The sequence below is a fragment of the Rhopalosiphum padi genome, chromosome 3, assembly GCF_020882245.1.
Source record: "Rhopalosiphum padi isolate XX-2018 chromosome 3, ASM2088224v1, whole genome shotgun sequence".
Classification (NCBI taxonomy): Eukaryota; Metazoa; Arthropoda; class Insecta; order Hemiptera; family Aphididae; genus Rhopalosiphum; species Rhopalosiphum padi.
Window position 1 is genome coordinate 37608608 of NC_083599.1, and position 20616 is coordinate 37629223.

Genomic DNA, 20616 nt, shown 5'->3' on the forward strand with positions numbered 1-20616 from the left:
AAATTAGTTTGGCGTAAAAAATCTTAATTTTCACTAAATATTTTATGTATACCAATTCATTAATAATGCTCTATTTTCACGTACAAATATAATATGATTATTTTCAAATACTAACAAATTGTTTAAGTATAGTAAAAATTATTTCAAAATCAAAATGTATAGTAAACTTAAGCTTAATCGTTTAAAAATGAATTAATAATAATTAAAATGTATTTTAGCATTCATCAGTCTTTTTAAGAATACAAATACATTATAATATAATATTTGTTCGTGTTTTAAATTTTTTACTAATTATAAACACCAATAATAATAATATAACAAGTTACCGATTAAAAATAAAATTTAATTAAGTTAACGTACGTAGGTACTTTTTAAAAACATAATTATATATCAACTGTCATATATTTGTTAAACATCATAAATTATATTATAGTTTGAAATAAACTTAAGTTAATTTTACGTACGTCAAAATATGGATAAGTTTAAATTAAGAAATCTTATAGGTCTTGGTATTATGTTGGTGCCAATGTATTACATTTTAAAAAGACAATAATTTTAGGCATTACAAAGCACACCTTATAGCGTTTAAAATATGTACATATATGGAGAAATTATTTATCAGTAAAAAAGTATAGAAATTTATGAAAATATTTTGTTTTAAATTTTTTTATTTTTTTCATGTTTTTAATTTCATATTCTTTATAATATGTTTTTTCATACACCATTAAGTATGAAAATAAAATATTAAACGAATAATTTTTAATTAGTTTTAAATGTATAAAGGTTATAGTTTAGTATAATAGTAGACCGACATTTTCCAGGATACATATGTGCTATTCAACTCCACTCATCTAAACTTTAAAATTTTAAATACTTAGAAGTTACCTTGCTATCAAACTAACTTGTCTAAACTTTGATTTGTGTACATTAAAATTCTTAGAAAATTTGTTTGTTTTGTGGTTTATCAAAAAAGTAAAAGTCGTTTAAAATGATCTTAGTAAAATAAATAAATAAATAAACTATAAATAAAAATAATAATATTATTTTTACCAAAATTTAATAGTTTTCGAGGTTATTATTCACTATTCAGAAAATCATTTTTTATATAAATAACTAATTAAGTAAAAAGTGAAATATATTTTCAAGTAAAAAAATGATTTAATGTCTTCGACTATCTAGTAAAAATGTACCCTATACAATGATTTTAAGTAAAAATATTATATTCTTCGTAAATAAATAGGATTTAGATAATATTTTATTTAGCAAAAGTTGTCTCTTATCATATTTGATTGACAACATTTTAACAAAGCCTTTTTATAATAACGTTTAATGTTTAATAACATTGGTATTATGAGGTAAAATAAATTAAATTCACAGTCATATTATAATAATTTTTAAAAATTATAATGTCTGTTAAGACTTACAGAAATATTTAATTCAAAATTAATTCTTTGGAATTTTTTTTTTAATACCTATTATTTTTTAAATTAAAAAAAAAGACATGTATATTATAGTATTTATACACTATTGCCTAATAGATAGGAACTTTTAATTAATTTAACACCATATATTATACATTAAAACAATATATATAAGTATTTTTTTAGAAGTTATTAGTTACTACGTTACTCATTAGACATATTTTTAATTACTTTAATTAAATGTATTTAAAATTAAATTATTTAATAAAATACTTAAATAATAAAATAGTATTAAATAAATTATGCTATGTTAGTATTTAGTAAACTTACTCTGATACGTAGTGCGGATGGTGTAAATAATCAGATTCAGCAGCTTTAATAAAAGACACGTTGTATTGTACGGAAATATCGATAACTCTATTGATTATCGCCATTGCTGTAAACTGGACATGGTGAATCCCTTGCAGTGCACTTAAACACACTTTCATTACTGAACAAAGGATCACACTCAATTCTTCCTTTTTCCCTTGCTCTCCAAATTCCATAACCGCAACCTGAATTAAATCGGAAAAGAATAATACATATTAATTTTTTTTAGAAGGTGTTGGTTCTACACTAATGAATCTGGACTAGAGAATTCAAATTACTTAGCTTTTGTGATCAGTATAATATAAATGTTAACACGTTCAATGCTTAAGTTATTTGATTGAGGAAAATTGGCATTGTCGTATTTTATTTACAATTTGCATTATATAATGCATATTAAATTTAAAACGCATTAGTATTAAATTGTATTTGAATTGTAGCTTTGACTATATATATATATATATATATATACATATACATATATTATTTAAAATTATATAGGTATTAATATGTCTTATAATACATTAGAAATTGTTTCATAATTTAATTATTTTAGTAGTTATAGATTTTATCATGACATTTTTAAAATAAATACATTTCGTAAAGCTTATTCTAAAATCGTTATTTTATAACTTATAGGTAATAAGGTTACTTGTATTCCAGGTTAGTTATATTTTTAAGTTAACAGTAAATAGTTAGCAAATTATACAGCATATTTTTTACATTTTTAATTATTGCTGCTATAATCTATAAAGGAACTTAAATGGATAGATTATATTAAATTACAATAAGGAAAAAATGAATTGTTACATTTTAATTAATTTTAATACAATTATTACTAAAATTATATTTATTATTTATTCTTACTTATATATAGTTGTATTTTATTCATTAAATAAAAATGATAATATTTTTCACGGCTTATATATTTTATGGTGTAAGAAAACATTTAAGTTATATCGATGTTTAAATAAACATAACCTTCGTTAAGATAATAATATCATCATAGTTGTAAATAGTAAGTACGCATGCTTATGTATTATGTCGTAGGTATATTATATTCAATGATATTAACATAAGAGTTAAAATTAATTAGAATTCACCATAAATTAGCATTGCTATGAAAATTAATATGGTTTGGAGTGATGCATAATCAATATTAAGAATGCCATTTATAATATATTTGATCAGTTAAATACAAAATAACTTAGGATTTAGGGGATTTGATACAGACCATTTCTATCTTTTTCTAACATACACGAAACAAAGAAATGTAGACATATTTTTTTGTCAAATGTACCAATTAATGTAGTGAATTGATAAGAAATTTGAAAATATATTTGAATTTCTCGTACAATCTACTTGAGATGGACTTTTTTTGCTTATAACTTCTTTAAAATTTTAAATATAACAATTTTTAATTTAATTTTTTTTTTGAATTTAAGGTGATTAAATGAAAAATATGAGAAAGTCAATGTCAAGTAGATCTTACGAGAAATTTAAATCTGTTTTCAATCAGTACATTAGGCAAATAACTTAATTTCTATGTTCTGCGTGCATTAGATAGATACAGAAGAAGTTGGTATCAAATCTTCTTAACAACTTTCTAAATTGCTAGAATAATAAATACTATTTAGTAGTATTTATAACACATTAAGAAATATTTTTATATAGTACATCATAAATATTAAATACCTAACTATTTTGTTTCAACTTTATCAAATGAAACCATAATATATACAATTTATTAAAACTCAGCCTTAACTTAATATTCTTTGTAATACATTATAATTTAACTAAAATTATTTATGTATGAAAACAAAATTTTAAATTAACTTACGTTCAAAATTGTCTTTAAAAGAGTGCATATATGACGAAGTGACAGATCATGATTGGCTTCTAAATATTTCAATATATGCACAATGTAATTGTTCAGACCGTGCAAAATGAAACCCAAGCATTCTACGTTGCCAGAAAGATAAGAAATCACTTGAAACTTTCTTTCTATATTGTATAACTTGAGTGCTTTTGAATTTTTGTGTTTTATACCTGCATAAAAAATAAATATGATAAAGTAACCAGAAAAAAATTGTCAGCATCAAATTACATATTACAATATCACATAATATAACAATGCATTGATACCATGCGTATAATTATCATATCATATTAAAGTCACTAAAAAAAAAAATAAGCCATACCTAGTTCAAATATGATATTTTTCAGAATATCATAATTATTCAGGTATGCTAATAATTGATACAGATTTTAAAAAGTATTCTATTAATTTGAATTTCAGAGTAGATATAACTCTAAAATATAATACTATTACAAACTATACCTAGTATATAATATATACAATATTGAAATTTTTTATTTTTGAAAATAAGAATCTTGCTACTAAAAAGTTCTTAAAGTTATTTCAATAACTCCAGGGAATATGTCACTGTTTGCTTTTTCTGTTTTTTTTTTTTTTAATTTAGTACGAAATAATTTATCAAAAACAAAAAATTAGCACATTTTAAGTATAAAATAAAAACTAAGCAACTTGTGTTAAAACATTTACAGTAAAATTAAAATAAAAGTTTTATATTTTGATACAAAGTTTATTTCAATTGAAGTACTTAATTAATATAAATTAACAAATTAAAAAATAATACAAGAATAAAAATCAAGGAAAAACCATTTGAATTAATGGAAACAAGTTTGAAGTTAAATTTTCAAAATCTTTTTAATTGCTCTTCATACTTAAAACCAAAAAACTAGAACAATTTTGCACATTATTTTACATTTTTAAAGTAAATATATACTTAACTGTATAATTATTAATAATAATAACTAATAATATTTTTATTTTTTCATAATATTTTTTTGCGTTTTTGGAATTCGTTTTGATTAAATTTTGCGTTTACAAAATACATAAATATTAAATAATAGTTTTTAAGTTAAGATTTATCAAAAGTTTTTGATCAGTAATATATCGGGTATAAGACTTAACACATTAATACCTAATTTTCAGAACTAATAGAAAGCCAATGATATTATAATAAGGAGAAATTAAACAATGATACTTATAAGATTACCACAGAAAATTATAACTCCAACTTATTACCTCCCTATATTTAAATACATTATTTATGTATTTTTTATTACTATATTTTAATTTATAGTATAAAACTTAAGCTTGTGATAATTTAAATTAATTTCGAGGATCGAATACTTAACGATATTGCTTTACGAAATATTGAACTAGGCTGTTATATTATATAAAAATTATAATAATATTTTATTTTTCTTCGAATCAGTATGCATTTTCATGCAATATACGATGGTGACATAAATGTCGTAAACTATAACATACATGAATGTCCCACGGGGGTTTGCTAATTTAGAATGACGGGGTAATGTAAATTCCATTACACCACCATTTTAAATTAGTAATTCTTCGTTGGTCACCCTGTTTATTTAATAATAATTGTGAATCATATACTTTCCCAGCTGTGTTTTAAAAACTATTCAAAAGGGTAAAGTTGAATAAATTAGAGTATATAACTCTGTAATATCAAAAATATTAAACAAAAAATACCATTGCTTAGTAAATTTATAATAATATGTTGTTAGTATTAGTATTACACCGGTTTTTGACAAATATGAATTATAAATTGACTAAAACTAAAAGTTTTGTAAATTTAAAATTAATATGATATTATATTTGTATGTGTATGTATTCGAAGTTTCTTACCGTAATCGTTGATAATAGTTCTCTTTTCGTTTTTTGTTTTGATACTTTGTGATAAAGCATGATTACGCACTTCATCCTGTTCAATAAACAAATCAATTTTATAAAATTTAATAAAATAAAAACAAAATGTTAAAATATAATATTACAGTAAAGGCAAGGTCGTAAAATTTAAAATATCATAATAATGAATATAAAAAGGAATGTAATCTGTGCCGCAGCCAGGAGGGTCGTCATTGGGGACACGTGACCCCACCCTCACACCAATTTTTTTTTTTTATTGGTTGGTCGTATTTTATTATACAGACATTTTTTCTAAGTTACCGCAGTATCATTTATATAGATATTTATATAATTCAAGGTAAATCTATGATAACGATAAATAATTTATAATTTGTATTCATAAACGTCAAATAGTAATGATGAGCACGGATTTTAGATTTGAAATACGAGTGGATCCAATTTTTTTTTGGGAACATGACTATAGTTTGATTATTATGTATATCATATACATTTTTTAAGCTACTTCATCATAATCTATTTTATTTTAAACCACCCCATTTGTGTAAGGTTAGCTATGGCTTGTATTATATTATATTACGTTTGATAAAAGATCAAAGTTATATACTTGCATTATTGTTAATAAATAGTTATAATATTCGAACAAAAAATATAATTTTGTGTTTTCACTGCACTGATTGCACATATATAAAAATGAAAAGTAATAACATCCATATAGTGTGTGTAAATGTATATTGTAACAATTAGGTACCAATTCATTAATAAAGAACAATTTTAATTTAAAATTCACGTGTATAAAGTTATGTACCTATACAAATCCATTGTTTTTATAACAATTTTTTCAATTTTCACAATATTACTATAATACTTATAATATATATACATCAGTAAGTTATAACTTTCTTATGCCTGATTTTCAAATATATTTTATGAGTTTATATATTTTATTTGTGTATTTGTGATGTATTCTTTTGTTTTTAATTATTAATGTAGTTTATTTTTATTGTCTAATTATATCAACGATAAAAATAATCAAAATATGTATATTACAACTTCATACCGACAGACAAACTAAATTTTAAGTAAATCAAAATTAAAATTTTAAAAATGTAAATTAAATAATTTTAATAATATTAAAATTAAACAACAGTAATAATAATAATTATTATAATTATAAATAATAAACCAAATGAAAAATTGTTGGCTAGCTTCATCATTCTGCACATATGATTATTTTTTCAGATGACGGGTTGAACAATTAAACAGGAATGGAAATTAATTGGAATAAACAAAAATATGTACATTTTCAAAGTATATATATTAAAATTAATATTTTTTGAACAACATATACGATTACATCAACTTTTCCATCAGCCAACAAATTTTAATTTAAGTATACGAAACATGAGAGTAATCATGTGAGATCGCATTTTTTTTATAGGCTTAATAGATTTGAATGAAATTAAATATTACATTTAAATGTTTTTTTATTTGGTAAAATGTTGAAAATACGAAATCAATATTTATTGTAAAAGGAATATAGATAATACTTTGTCAACGTCTAAATAATTATCTCGCTTGACTTGGTTTTGAAAAAAAACTAGACCTAAAATAATACGAATTTATATGTCATATATTCCCTGCACTCTGCAGGCATATATTATATAAAAATTGTAATATTTTTTTCGAGTGGTAAAATATACATACAATTAATATATACCATATATTTGATTATAGACCAAAAATAGCATGAAACAACTGGATTAAAAAAAAATAATAATTCTTATACAAATTACCTAACCTAATTTGTGTAATTTTGTGAAAATAATTTAATGAAAAAGATTATGAATTTATAATTTAAATATTCGTTTATTTGCTAGTTTGCTACATATTACCATGTATTAAATTTGAATGCAAATATGAAATAAATATGAAGTATTAAATGCCATTTGTATGGACTAAGATCACTTTAAATAAGCCGTATTTAGAATTTAAACATCACATGGCACATATAAAATGACACGCCCTTACTTTTAGAGTTCGTCATATTTTTTTTCTTTTACTAAATTAAACATTTTGAAAATTTCATTGGGTATTTAATAAAATATAATAATACAGGTACATAACAAATTAAAGTCCTCAAATAATATATTTGAATTCCACCAAAATAACTAAAATTGTTTTCTTAGTTAAAATATTCAATTTTATAAAAATTTGAACTTAAAGTGTTAATAATATTAGAATTTTTAGAATTTTAAGTTTCAGTAAGAAGTACTTGTAAGGAATTTAAAACTAAAACTGCGAGCCCGAATTATAAAAATTGATTATTTTATGCGTTCTTAATAACAAAATAATTTAGAATTTTCGTGATTTTCACAAAATGTTAAACTACAACGTAAATAGAAATAAGTTAAAAAACAAATTTAATTTTTTTTTTTTTAAAACAACTTTTATGGAATTTTATACAAGATATTTTACATTGTTAAACTGTTTGATCAAGGACTAAAAAAATTTTTCGCATCTAAAAAAAAAAATAACCAAAAAACTTAAAATTTTCAAATGCCTTTAATAATACCCTAAAATAAGTTGAAATATTTATAAAATGTTATTGAATATATTAAATAATAATATAATTTATAGTGAAACATCTGTTGTTTTATTCTATAAACCAGTTAAAAAAAAAAAATTAAAAACATATCAAGTGTTTATTTTATAATTTGTCAAAACAATATTGTTTTTCTATTAAAAATTATGATAATTAATTATTATAATAGTTAAATTCTAAAACAATTGACCTTCCCCAAACACTTTATTAGGACAACGGTGGCGTTATATTCAAACTTGGTACAGTTCCAACCATACTGTCAAGTTTTAAATAAATAGAAATTATAAAATCGTTGTAGGTATTCTATCTATTTTGTGCATTACTTGTGTAAACTTATTTAAATTTACCCTTAAGTTTCACGAGTGTTTGAGACTTCCCACCCAGGCCTCTTTTTAAAAATAGACCGCTGCACCTCAGAACTAAAAACTAAATCATTATAGACATTCTGATGATATCAGAAAAGAATATATTTTAAAATCGTTAGAATAATGAGTTATTATGTTCAAATCTTTTTTATTTATTCGACATGTTTACAGCTATAATATTTAAAACATTCGTATAATATATATCTGGAAAATTTAATACTAAAATATATGTTATTTATATTTAATGGTAGCTATTTTAACAAGTTGCTCAACTAATATCTATAAGTTTTTTTTTTTTCAATTAATTCATAATAACGAAATTAATAGTATACTATAGAATAAATTTAAGTATGCATAATGTAACTGATTTTATAATGCAAATTGAAATATAACTGTAACAAAATCAAATTTTAAAAATCAAGTAAATTGATAATTATTTAGTTCTAATCTAACCTTTGTTTAATCCGTCTGACTATGTATACATTTTTGACAGGAATACCAACTAAAACCATTTTATACTATCATTTAAATTTATAAAAATCAAATATGACTAAGGTAATTAAAAGTAAAAACTATTACATATGCATGACAATAATAATTAACTTTTTAAGATTATACTGTATAAAGTGGTTACTAGTCGGCAAAAAAAAATTGATAACATTTTATTTGTAACAATACTTTCTCAAGCAGATACATACATTATTTAAATATTGCAAGTAAGTACTAAATACAATTTTTTTTAAGTTTTTTAAAAAAACAAGACTAAAATGTAATATTCTGTGATATCATATAAAATGAAATGCATTGATTATAAGTAATATATCATTAGGCAGGTATTTATCCTCTAAAACGTTCTAAATGTTGCACTAGGTTTTTAAATGTGCACAACAAAATCGAATGGCACGTGGTATTAACACGTTACCGTATGTCAACAAGGTATAGGCGATCAATAGGATTAACACATTCTGCGCGGCATCAGTAGGAATTATATTGATGCCATAGGTAATTGAATTTTAACTAACTATATGTAGACCATCCCAAGAGTCACATTTGAATGTGTGGAGATGACATGAAATCTACGTCGAACAAATATTATTGGTATGAGGGTGATCAGCGTGCCCACAAACTACATTCGTGCAACGTATATGTTATAGTTACGTTTATGTATAACATACATTTGTGTAGATACAAGGGACTGGTCGAGATAGAGAACAGACATTTAATTATTGCATGATAAGCTTACGTGTCAACGTTTGACCGATATAATGGATCAGCCCAAAAAATTATTTATCCACTTAAATATGACAAACTAGTAGGTATAGTAAATTTAATTTAATTGAAATTTACGAATAAAAATGTATCACTTATGACCAATCACGAAACCATAATATTAAATAGGGGTTAAACAATAATAATCTTATCAGATCGGACTTTTAAACTGCTAAAATAAATTAAAAATAATAGTAACAAAAATGCAAATATCATAACTTAAAATATGTGTATTTTTGTCACTATTATTTTTAATTTATATAGCAGTTTAATAACCTTTCTTTATTAAAACAAATTAGCTACAATAATACATAAACTAATTATTCACAACCAATGCTTACATTTTCTGCACGTAATACGAAATCAATGTATCAGTAACATTAATATTTTTAATACTTTTAATGCATTTTTCAATCATATTTGAGATAAAAAAATAATATACCATTAAAACCAAACTTGATAAAAAAAAAAATTAACTTTGTAAATTGCTAAGTATAAATTAATAATAGTCTTAATTTATAATACAATTGTTTAGGTTCAAACCATTAAACTCCATTCTATATTAAGTCATACAGTAGGTACCTATACTGTTTATTACCTACTGGTCCTACTATACCTACTTCATATTTAATTACTAGAGATTCTGATTACTATTCATTAAAATAAATTTAAAAGTACGGATAGGATATAGTAAATGTGTGTTAATTCTCGTCTAGTGATTTATTTATTTTTTGTGTGAAATTTATTCAAATTATATCTTTGTTTATAAAAAAGTAAAGTAGGTACCTATGTCGCCTTTACACAAATCGATTGTGGTCAAGCGACTGAACTATGCGGCTGAGTTGAATGCCAGTTTAACGTGTCAAGTTATTTTTAACTCGATCGCATGGCGGCTACGTTTTATACTTGCATGTTAAAATGCTATTTTAGTCTCGGAAAATTTTTAACAATCGATCTTCCCAAAATTGAATGACTATATAACTAAAATATACCTTTTAAAGTAATATCTTTGTATACACATTGTTGATTTTATTTATTTATTTTTTCGTATTCACCTATCTTATTATAGGTAGAAATAAATAATAATATTAAGATAATATTATTTTAAATTTAATTATGCTTGATTTTGATTAATGAAATTTTTTTTTTAATAACCAGTTAAGTCTCATATAGTATCATTATAATAAATAATAATATTATAATCAATAACCAGCTGTGTGTCTAATTAATTATATATTTTTCTTTAAAGAAAAAATGTTATTTGATAAGTAATTATGTTTACCGTTTCCAGAGTTTTGTTGCTGACTTTGCTTTTGAGTGACCAAATCGACCCAAAAAAATCATCCAAATTGCTACTGTGACGTTCTTCTGCGCTATCGGTTTGTGTAAATTTCATCCTCCGAAATAATCTTGAAGGCAATGTTGGTAAATCTGATGGTTTACCTACTTGATCATAGTTTATAAAATTGTGGTGCCACATCCGTTCTAGAAATATAATAAAAATCATTATTACAATTAAAGTTAATATTAATTATGACTTAAAAAAGATAAAAAACTGTTATTGTTTACTGTTTAACAAATTTATTAAAGTTTAAATGATTATATTAAAACATTCGATAAATATTTCTATCAAACTTTTAGACTAAAAATAAACGTTGGATTTTGTTATAAAGTGTTAATAATATTTATCTGGTTACTGAATATTGATTTGACAAATTATTCTGTGCAAAAAGGGAAAATACATATTTTATTAATGAATAATATATTATTTTGCATGGAAACTTGAAAAGTTCTAAACTTTTTTAATGTAGATATCATTTTTAAATGTGAAATTTAAATATAAAACGAGTGTTTTTATAAAACATTTTTTACAGAACATAAAAAAACAAAAAAAAAATGAATTTAAAGAGACTTAAGAGACTTATAACCAACCAAATAACAAAAATATATTTTTATTTTTTATAAATCTAAAAATTCACGAATGTATAGTTATATAATATATTATAGTCTAATGAATTGATATACATCGGCTCGTATTTCAGTAAAACGATTTCTTTTATAGTAAAATAGTATATACTCGTATTTTAGTTTAAAAGGTATTCAGTAAACCTAAATATATTAGTCATATTTAACTAATAACTCACATATTCAATTGAAAATCAAAAACGTATATGTATAGTATGAGAGACAATAGTTATCAAATTTAGACAGTGTGTAAATTGTGTATAATACCAACATTATAATTATATAAATAATAATATAGGTAATATATTATGAAATTCTCGTGGTACATTATTTGAAAAATATATCCTAAATCACTAAATATATATCATACCAATATATGAAATATAAATGCTCTCACTACAAGAGTACAAAAGTAAATTTACAGTTCATTATGTTATATTTTAAAAGTAACTATATTTTCTAAATAATTTTTTAACGATATATTCATAACGTTAGATATTTTTTCTTATATTTTCAATCATAATTTTTATGGACTAAAATTATAAAATAATTATATTAATTTACAATAAAAAATAGATAAATATTTGTTATGGAATTTATGCCTTTGTTTATAAATCATTTTAATATGAAATTGAGTGGGTTGATGACGTTATTTGCTGATTATTGTTTAAGCATTAAAGTTATATAATGTTATCTAGATATTAAATACAGAGTACTATTTCATTGTTATGAATTATTTTAAAACATATTGATTTATTTTTAATATATATATATTTTAATTAGAGGTTGAGGTCCCTGTTAGATGTTCCAATAAATATAAAAATAATAATATTTATTATACTTTTTTTTTTTGACAATTTTTTACAATTTTAAATTCTAAAAATAGTGTGATATTTATTTAAAGAATTATCATTTTTTAATTATATTAATATAAATAATCGTGTTTATATATTTTGCCATCAGAAATTTACTAGAAAATTGTATACAATTTAAAAATAATAGATAATGGATATAAAGATGTTTTCAGAATGATGACTTAAAAATGAAATAGTACATTCATTTATTTATATCCAAGTGGTTTCTGTGGGACAGACTATTACATAAAACGTATTTCTAAATCACTAAGTAATATATTTTTCAAGGGTATAAAATAGATTTTATAATTATATAAACTGAGTATGTACAAACATATTATGAATAATGAACTTATAAGAACAGGATTAACTAATTCTATAATGTTGATATATTTGATGAGTCTGCAGAAATTAGACTAAACGTTATCAATTCAGAAGCCATGTATTATATTGGAGTAAACAAAAATATGATTTTAATATTTTAACTTTATTTTGTTCGTAGTATATTGTAGAGCTAATGCTGCCTTATAATAAGAAAATAAACTAATTCCCGTCATTTTTTTTTTTTACTTAGAATAATAACACATTATAGAATGCTATTTTTATAATTTAAAAGTGTAGGCATATCCCAATAAGTTTGTAAGCTACATATTTTATTTATTATTATTATTAAATATTTTTTATATATTTTTCGTTAAAATATTTGTAAATCTTTTGATAGTTGTTTACGATTTATTAAATTATTTAGTAAGTAATAGACCTAATATTATAGAGGGCTGAATTGTATATAATATTATATTACATGGCAATAATAATAGTAATATACTGTTACCATCAGATACACACATACTCGCATAATGTAAGGTAACCAAATGTATATATTAATATTTGCTGTACGATTATCTTTGATTACATTAATCGTATAATTATTATTAAATAAGAAACACTTATTTCTGATATTATAATAATATAATACCTGATATAAGATTCAAGTAGGTACCTATATAAACAGAAAAACCTTATGACATGCGTTTGTATACACTTTGATGAAGAAACTTAAACTGAAACTGAACTATAAATTAAAATATTTTAATTTTGGAAAAAAATCAAGCACAAACTTTATGTAAGATAATTAATATTAAATATTATTTTAGTGTTTTTTATTTGTAAAGATCTGTAAATGGTCTTAACTTATTATTAAATCAACTAAAAATTAAAATTAAAAGATGAAGTGGAAAATTGTAAAAATATTATGGATTTGAATTATAAATTCTAATATTATTTTTGAAATTGTGTGATGTTTACAACATCTCCAATTGTATTGTAAACTGTATTCGATACACATTATTCACGTTTTTGAAGCGTTACAGATAAAGTTGAACAAATAACCATAATTCCTAATTTATTTTGGATTTATCGTTATTATCTAATATATTTCCTAAATAACATTTTTAACCATAAAATAAAAATATGAAAAATATAACACTCAATTTATCAAGAGAATAATCTCGGTAATAAAACAAATCTGCGAAATTATAGAAACGATATACCTACCTATAAGTTCTTATATTATTTATTTTAAACGATCAGTAAACTAGATATTTTATATTTTTCTCTTAATATCAACATATTGTAGAGTATCGCAATTGAAGTGGCTAACGAAAAATGGAACACATGTAAATATAGAGCTTACCGTTAATACAATATAATTGAGAATGCGAGTATCATTGTCATATTTACTTCAGATCATCGACGTTTTTTAATTGTTTTACTAATTGTATGGCGTAAATTTAGTTTATGTACAGTTAAAAATTCAATTTTTGGAAAGCTTTAACACTTATAGTGTATTCAAAACAAAATTGGACGCGATAAAATGTTTATTAAGCGTGATAAATCAAAATATAAAATAGTATTGCTGATAAAGAGTGTGTTCAATCGTATTTTACCTGCAGAAACAATACGATAAAGTGTATTGATCGACTACAGCCTATTTACAATTCTTTTAAAATCCATTAGAATATTTAAATACTATTTCGAATAATATCTTTGACCTAAATAATATGTGTAGGACGTAGGTATTATTATTGTTGTTTTTTTTTTTTTATCATCAGTAATTTTGTAAATATTATACATTTCTTAAATGTATTAATGAGAATTTTATGCTAATATGTTAAACTCAATACCTTTAATAACAGCTGTTGATCCAGACAAAATCTTCCAGCAGTCATTAATCATATGGACTTGTATACGCAATAATGAGTCCACTATATCTGACGGGCAAATATCTGTAGCATTTTTAATGCAAATTTTTGCACCAAACTCAAGAAGATCCAACACGCAATTCCATGATATCTCTGGTTGAACGATGGCTAAATGAAGAGGTGTATTTCCATATATATCCTGAAAAATAATAAAATACCAAACATATAAAATGGCGATGAAACAACATTAAATGTATTAAAATGTCTTGTATTTATAAATAATGGTGATTATAATAAATATTATGATTGGGAATTTAATATTAATTCACACAAATATGTTAGGGACAGGATAGGATTATAAGACCTAGGGATAAATATTAAATTTCTTGTGCTCTTTTCTGGTAGCGAACCAAAATATTATTTTCATATTAAAATAGCTTAAATAATTAATTTACTGTAATATAAGTTTCAAGAACAACTTTACTTTTCTTATAAGAAAACCAATTGATTTTCGATGGAATAAAATAATTTATAATGATTTGCAATTTTGTTTTTCTTGTATATTTTATCATAATTTTACACTACATAAAAAGTATATACTATTATAGTATAAGAATGATACCTAATTAAAAATATTGTTAAAATACAAAGATCTAATTTCTATTCATATACAAATATTTGAATTCGCAAGTATTAAGAATGAATATATAGTTTACTTAAGTGTATAATTCATTTTAATCAAAATACAAAAATACAGTTTCTGATCTTATGTTGAAGAATACTCATGTAATAAACCTTTTTAAAACCTTAAACGTTTATTTTTCCACAAATTCTCAGGATTATATTACAAACTTAACTCAGTGTTAAAATATATCTATGTAGTACAGTTAATTTTAGACCCGATACCAAATAATAATTTTATATTTTAATTATAAAATAAATTATTTTAAGAAATTTAAATGATTATATAAATTGTTTTATTTAGTCAGAGTATTGTTTTTACTCCTGAAAATCAATAGGATATAATATAAATTATTTTATACAATTTTAAGGAATTTTATAATATTTATGACTAGGTAGCTTTATCGTGAATATTTGAAGAAATAACATACTGTGTACAGATATCCACTAAAGAAAATATGTCACTAATCACTATATTTACAAGGACTATATAAGATAATAAGTAAAATATTTATTGTTGTTACTGTTTATGATCTAATTGTTTAATAAATTTATTTTATAATAGTTTTATTGATTCATTTAATTTATTCACAAATAATTAAATTAAATTCAGTTTAATTGAATAACAATTGTTTTAATAAATATTATTGGTACTACTACTATTTTTTTTTTATTATCGATTGATTACAATGTGAGCAGTTAAGACCATTAGTTTTAACTTAATTTCATTAATTACATTTATTAGACACATTTAATTAAATATATTTGTAATATATTAAAACTATACTATTAGGTACTTCGTTACTACATTAAGAACACTGTTTTGATAAAACCTACTTGTATTGCTTATATACATTATATAATTGCTTATAACATAAATACAAATGTTTATTACTATGTTACTTATTATTTCTAAACTTAATAAGTATAGATTAAACAGCTCCCTACTGTGTTATAGTTATAAATTAATTAAGTTTGTATATTAATAAATTGTACTTATAAGTTCTATTCGTAAACTACAATTGTAATTGGACATTGCCTATTTCAAATATAATAAATAAACTATGTGTTATTCAAATAGTATTATTACCTGAAAAATAATACCCTTATGTATATATGTATAACATGTATTTAGGTTTTAATTAGTCATACATTTTTCTTATTAATATTTGTGTGCTTCAAGTAAACCTTATGCTTGTATATTATATTATAAAAGAACATGCTTACTGATTTATCGCATTTCTGACGACACTGTTGAACTTCTTTATAATTGTTTTTTTTTTTTTTTGTAAAGTAGTTCTAAATATCTCTCTAAGTGACAAGTGTACCCTCTACCATGTTCTTTTTTAATTTTTGGTTTGAGATGGGAGAGATGGGAAGGCAAACGGTATTCCATTTTTTTCACTTTTTCAATAAATCTTTTGAACAATTTCACGTTTTATCTTCAAAAAGTTCTTGAAACTATCAACCCGAAATATCAAAACGTCATTATTTTTTCGATTTTCTGTCTGGAATGGAAGAGAGCATACATTGTTTTTTAATGTGTAATTTTTTTGGTGAAGTATTTGAATAGTTCCACAAATTGTATTTATTCTTAACTTAACAATACAAAAAAATACGAGTAAAATCATACTTTAATTGGACTAATATCGATATTGCCATTTGGAAGTAACTACTTTAACACTACACAATTTATGCAGGGTGTAATTAGTCTATTTTACAAATGCAATAATAGTACACATGTAAAAATGTCAAATAGACGAGTAACACTCTGTATATATTAAGACAATATATATAAACTATATAATGAAATTAATGCACGAGTTTTCTTGTTTCACTTTGTCATCTCGAGTTCGACTTTGACCCAACTATATAATAATAAATTAATAACTTATTGTCACCGCAGTCCTAACCGGTAAATCTATTCAAGTAATAAATCAACGAAGTCTATTATAATGTATAAACTAAACGGTGGCCAATGATGACATAACCAAAAAAGGCATTTAACGAAATCCATCTCCTCCCTGTACCGCACGTTAACTCACTACTTACCCGTTTCTCTGCTGTCTACCTGTATCACTATCTACTTCAGTTTGCCACCGTGGACGAGAAAAGGTTGAATATAAAACGATTTAAGCGTATCCACTTGAATTATTAAAACAACAATAAATCAAAGTTGCTAACCTGGACATTTGGAGATCCGCCGAATTTGAGTAGTAAATAAATCATGGTGGGATTTTGGCGGACCACGGCCAAGAACAGCGGTGGTAGAGTCATCAGGTACTGCTTGGTGTACATGTCAGCCATTTCGTTCATGCGGTCCAGCGATAGCGAACTCTTGATCTTGAAGATTATTTTAGGGACGACCGTTAGGACATCGTCTGTATCGGCGCTAGGCTGTGACACGGTGTCCGGCAATATTATTGGTGGCGGAGACGTCGATGGTGGCGGTGTCGTGGACGGCAGTATCAGTGGCTGTGATTGCGGCGAAGGTCGCGAAGACTGCAACGGTTTCACTTGACACACGGCGACCGGTGCGTGATCAAAAACGACCACAGGCACGGTGGCCGGGCAATCGGCGGCCATCGGCACCGAGGCCACCGAGCCGCCGGACATCGCGGCCGGCACCGTCGGGGATCCAGTGGACGACAGCGACTGGAACGACTGAAGTGACGACAGCGAATCGAGCAGAAGCAGGTGGCCACCGTTCTCCAACTCGTAGTCCGCGTACCGGCGTTGCTCGTGTCGGTCAAACAGCGTGTCCACGTCCAGTTCGGTGCTGCTGTCCATGTCGCTAACGTTGCCGCTACTGTACGTGTCCCGGAACGACAGGTTCCAGAGTATGGCACGGACCACGTCACTGCTCCGGCGCAGCTCGCTCATGATGCCCTTGAACTCGACGGGCGCGGCTCCCGCGAAACCGGCCGCGCCCGCCGGACCCTTCGGTACGAATCCGGCCGCAGCGCAACCACCCGCCACACACGCGATGCCCGTGATGCCGGCCGCGTGGCTGGTCGCCGGCCGTGCCTGTTGCGGTTGTTCGGGTTCGCAGTCACACATGTCCGATGGCGTGGACCGGACCAGCTTGCTGCAGCCGGCCCGGAGCTTTTGCAACAATGGCCGGTTCTTCTTCGTCGGTTTATCGTTGTCCAGCGACAGCGAACGTTGTCGCATCAGCACCGACCGGTTGGCGCTACGCTCGGCAACCGCCACCACCATTGCCGCCGCCGGCTTTGGCGACGGTGTCAACGCCGGTGCGGTTACCGGATATTGCGACGGCGACGACGCCACTGACGTAGTCGGCCCGATCGCGATCGCTACGTCTTCGTCTGGCCGCACGTCATCGATCACCGATCTGATTTCTGAAAATAAGTAAAACAGACAACGGGCGTTAATATCACATGCTATCTTAAGCGCTGTCGTAGATATTATGATAATATATCACTCGATATATTATATATTTATATCCTACACAACACTGCAACAACGATACAAGATTTGCATTTATGGACAACAAAACGATGCTTTGCGATAATAATAACAACTGTAGTTTGCAAAATTGCAAAAAAAAAAATTAATTTAATTTTCCAATTGTTTAACTCTCGTTTACTACACTTGTTTATTATTATAATATTAATATCTTGAGTGACATAAGTACCTACATTATACTTCAATATTCTATGAATAATTTTAACAACATTAATTATATATTACGCATTTATAAATGGATTATGGTTGGTTATTTGAAAATAAGTAATTCTCACTTTAAATCTCAGTACCGTTATCATCGTTATTAAAAACCTCGACCACAATGAACACTCAAAATAAAAAAATATAAAAATTATAACTACCTGTATCGTAATGATAAATATCGTGTATATCGAATCCAGTGTTCTCGTCGATTTCACATTGAATCGAGGCTGGCTTAACGTTACATCGTTCGCTTGGTCCGGACGAGCCAGACGGAGAACGTCGGGGCACGTCTAAATCAGTCAATACGTGGCCACCGGCATTAGGATCTATCCCATTCTCGAGCAACGTTCGCACCACATCCAACGACCCATAGTCAATGGCCGTGTGCAATGCGTTTTTGAACGGTAACAATGTTTGATCGTCTAATGACAAAGAACTGCGTGACGAATCATTTTGATCAGATCTGTATGCAAAATAAATGTATAATAATTATTTTCGTTTACATCACAACGTAGTTTAAAGTTACACAGTAGTGGCGTTTAATTGAATTTAAACTAAACGCGAATCAATGAACTTTATCGTTTTATGAAACGTAATTAAATATAACAACATCCATAATATTATTATGTTGAAGAAGTAAAAAACAGAATAGAATTGGCGAGTTAAATGTATTATTGGTGTATAGGTCAATAAGCGGCGACTAGAATAGTGTCAACTTGTACCATTACTATAGTAAACAATAAAATTATTCATATTCTCGAATGGAAATACAATTTTAACGGGGCGATTAAAACGACTAAAAATTGTCGTTTTAAGAAAATATAGAATAATTTAATGATCATAAATATTTATATACATTCATTGTGGTGTGAACCGTCATTAAAATCATCACAGCTCTTAAGGCGGACTAATTATTTGTTATTGAATCGGACGTCAATAAGTGCATTATTTGATAGTATCGAATATTGTAATAATTAAACGGCACAGACTCGAACGCGGAATGTCAAAACAAATTTAGAGCAAGTTACATAATAAAAAGTGATTGTTATTTGAGATTAAATTAAATTACGATCGGATAAATATGATGAGAGTAATTTAAAATAGTGTTTATACAATAGTTCGAATCAAAAAATAAAAATTATTATATCTTAATCGAAATAGTTTGAAAAAAAATATTATTTTTATATATAAATTGTTATGCTTATAATTTTTAATTTATAACATAAAGAGTGGTTTAAAAAAAAAATTACTTCAATGGAAACAGAATAAATATGTTAATAAATCAAATGCCGTTTAACCTAATTTTCTACTGTTTTAATAGACTGCATCATTTTTGATATTAATGATCATATTATTTTGATTGTCATGAAAATAATTACCATATATTAAAATATGTATTACCATTTGGCAGTACATACGAAAGTTTGCTGGAAACA

The 20616-nt window shown here is 25.4% G+C and overlaps 1 protein-coding gene across 1 annotated transcript in view; it reads right to left on the bottom strand.

Annotated features, from left to right (window-relative positions):
* LOC132924526 (uncharacterized) overlaps positions 1 to 20616 on the bottom strand; it is a 285094-nt gene that overhangs the window by 70125 nt on the left and 194353 nt on the right. The window contains exons 7-13 of the mRNA XM_060988891.1: positions 19339 to 19643; positions 17672 to 18849; positions 14789 to 15005; positions 11069 to 11271; positions 5530 to 5605; positions 3628 to 3836; positions 1752 to 1975 (exon numbers count right to left, since the gene is read on the bottom strand). Coding sequence (XP_060844874.1) covers positions 1752 to 1975; positions 3628 to 3836; positions 5530 to 5605; positions 11069 to 11271; positions 14789 to 15005; positions 17672 to 18849; positions 19339 to 19643 — 2412 coding nt within the window. The remainder of the gene's footprint in view (positions 1 to 1751; positions 1976 to 3627; positions 3837 to 5529; positions 5606 to 11068; positions 11272 to 14788; positions 15006 to 17671; positions 18850 to 19338; positions 19644 to 20616) is intronic.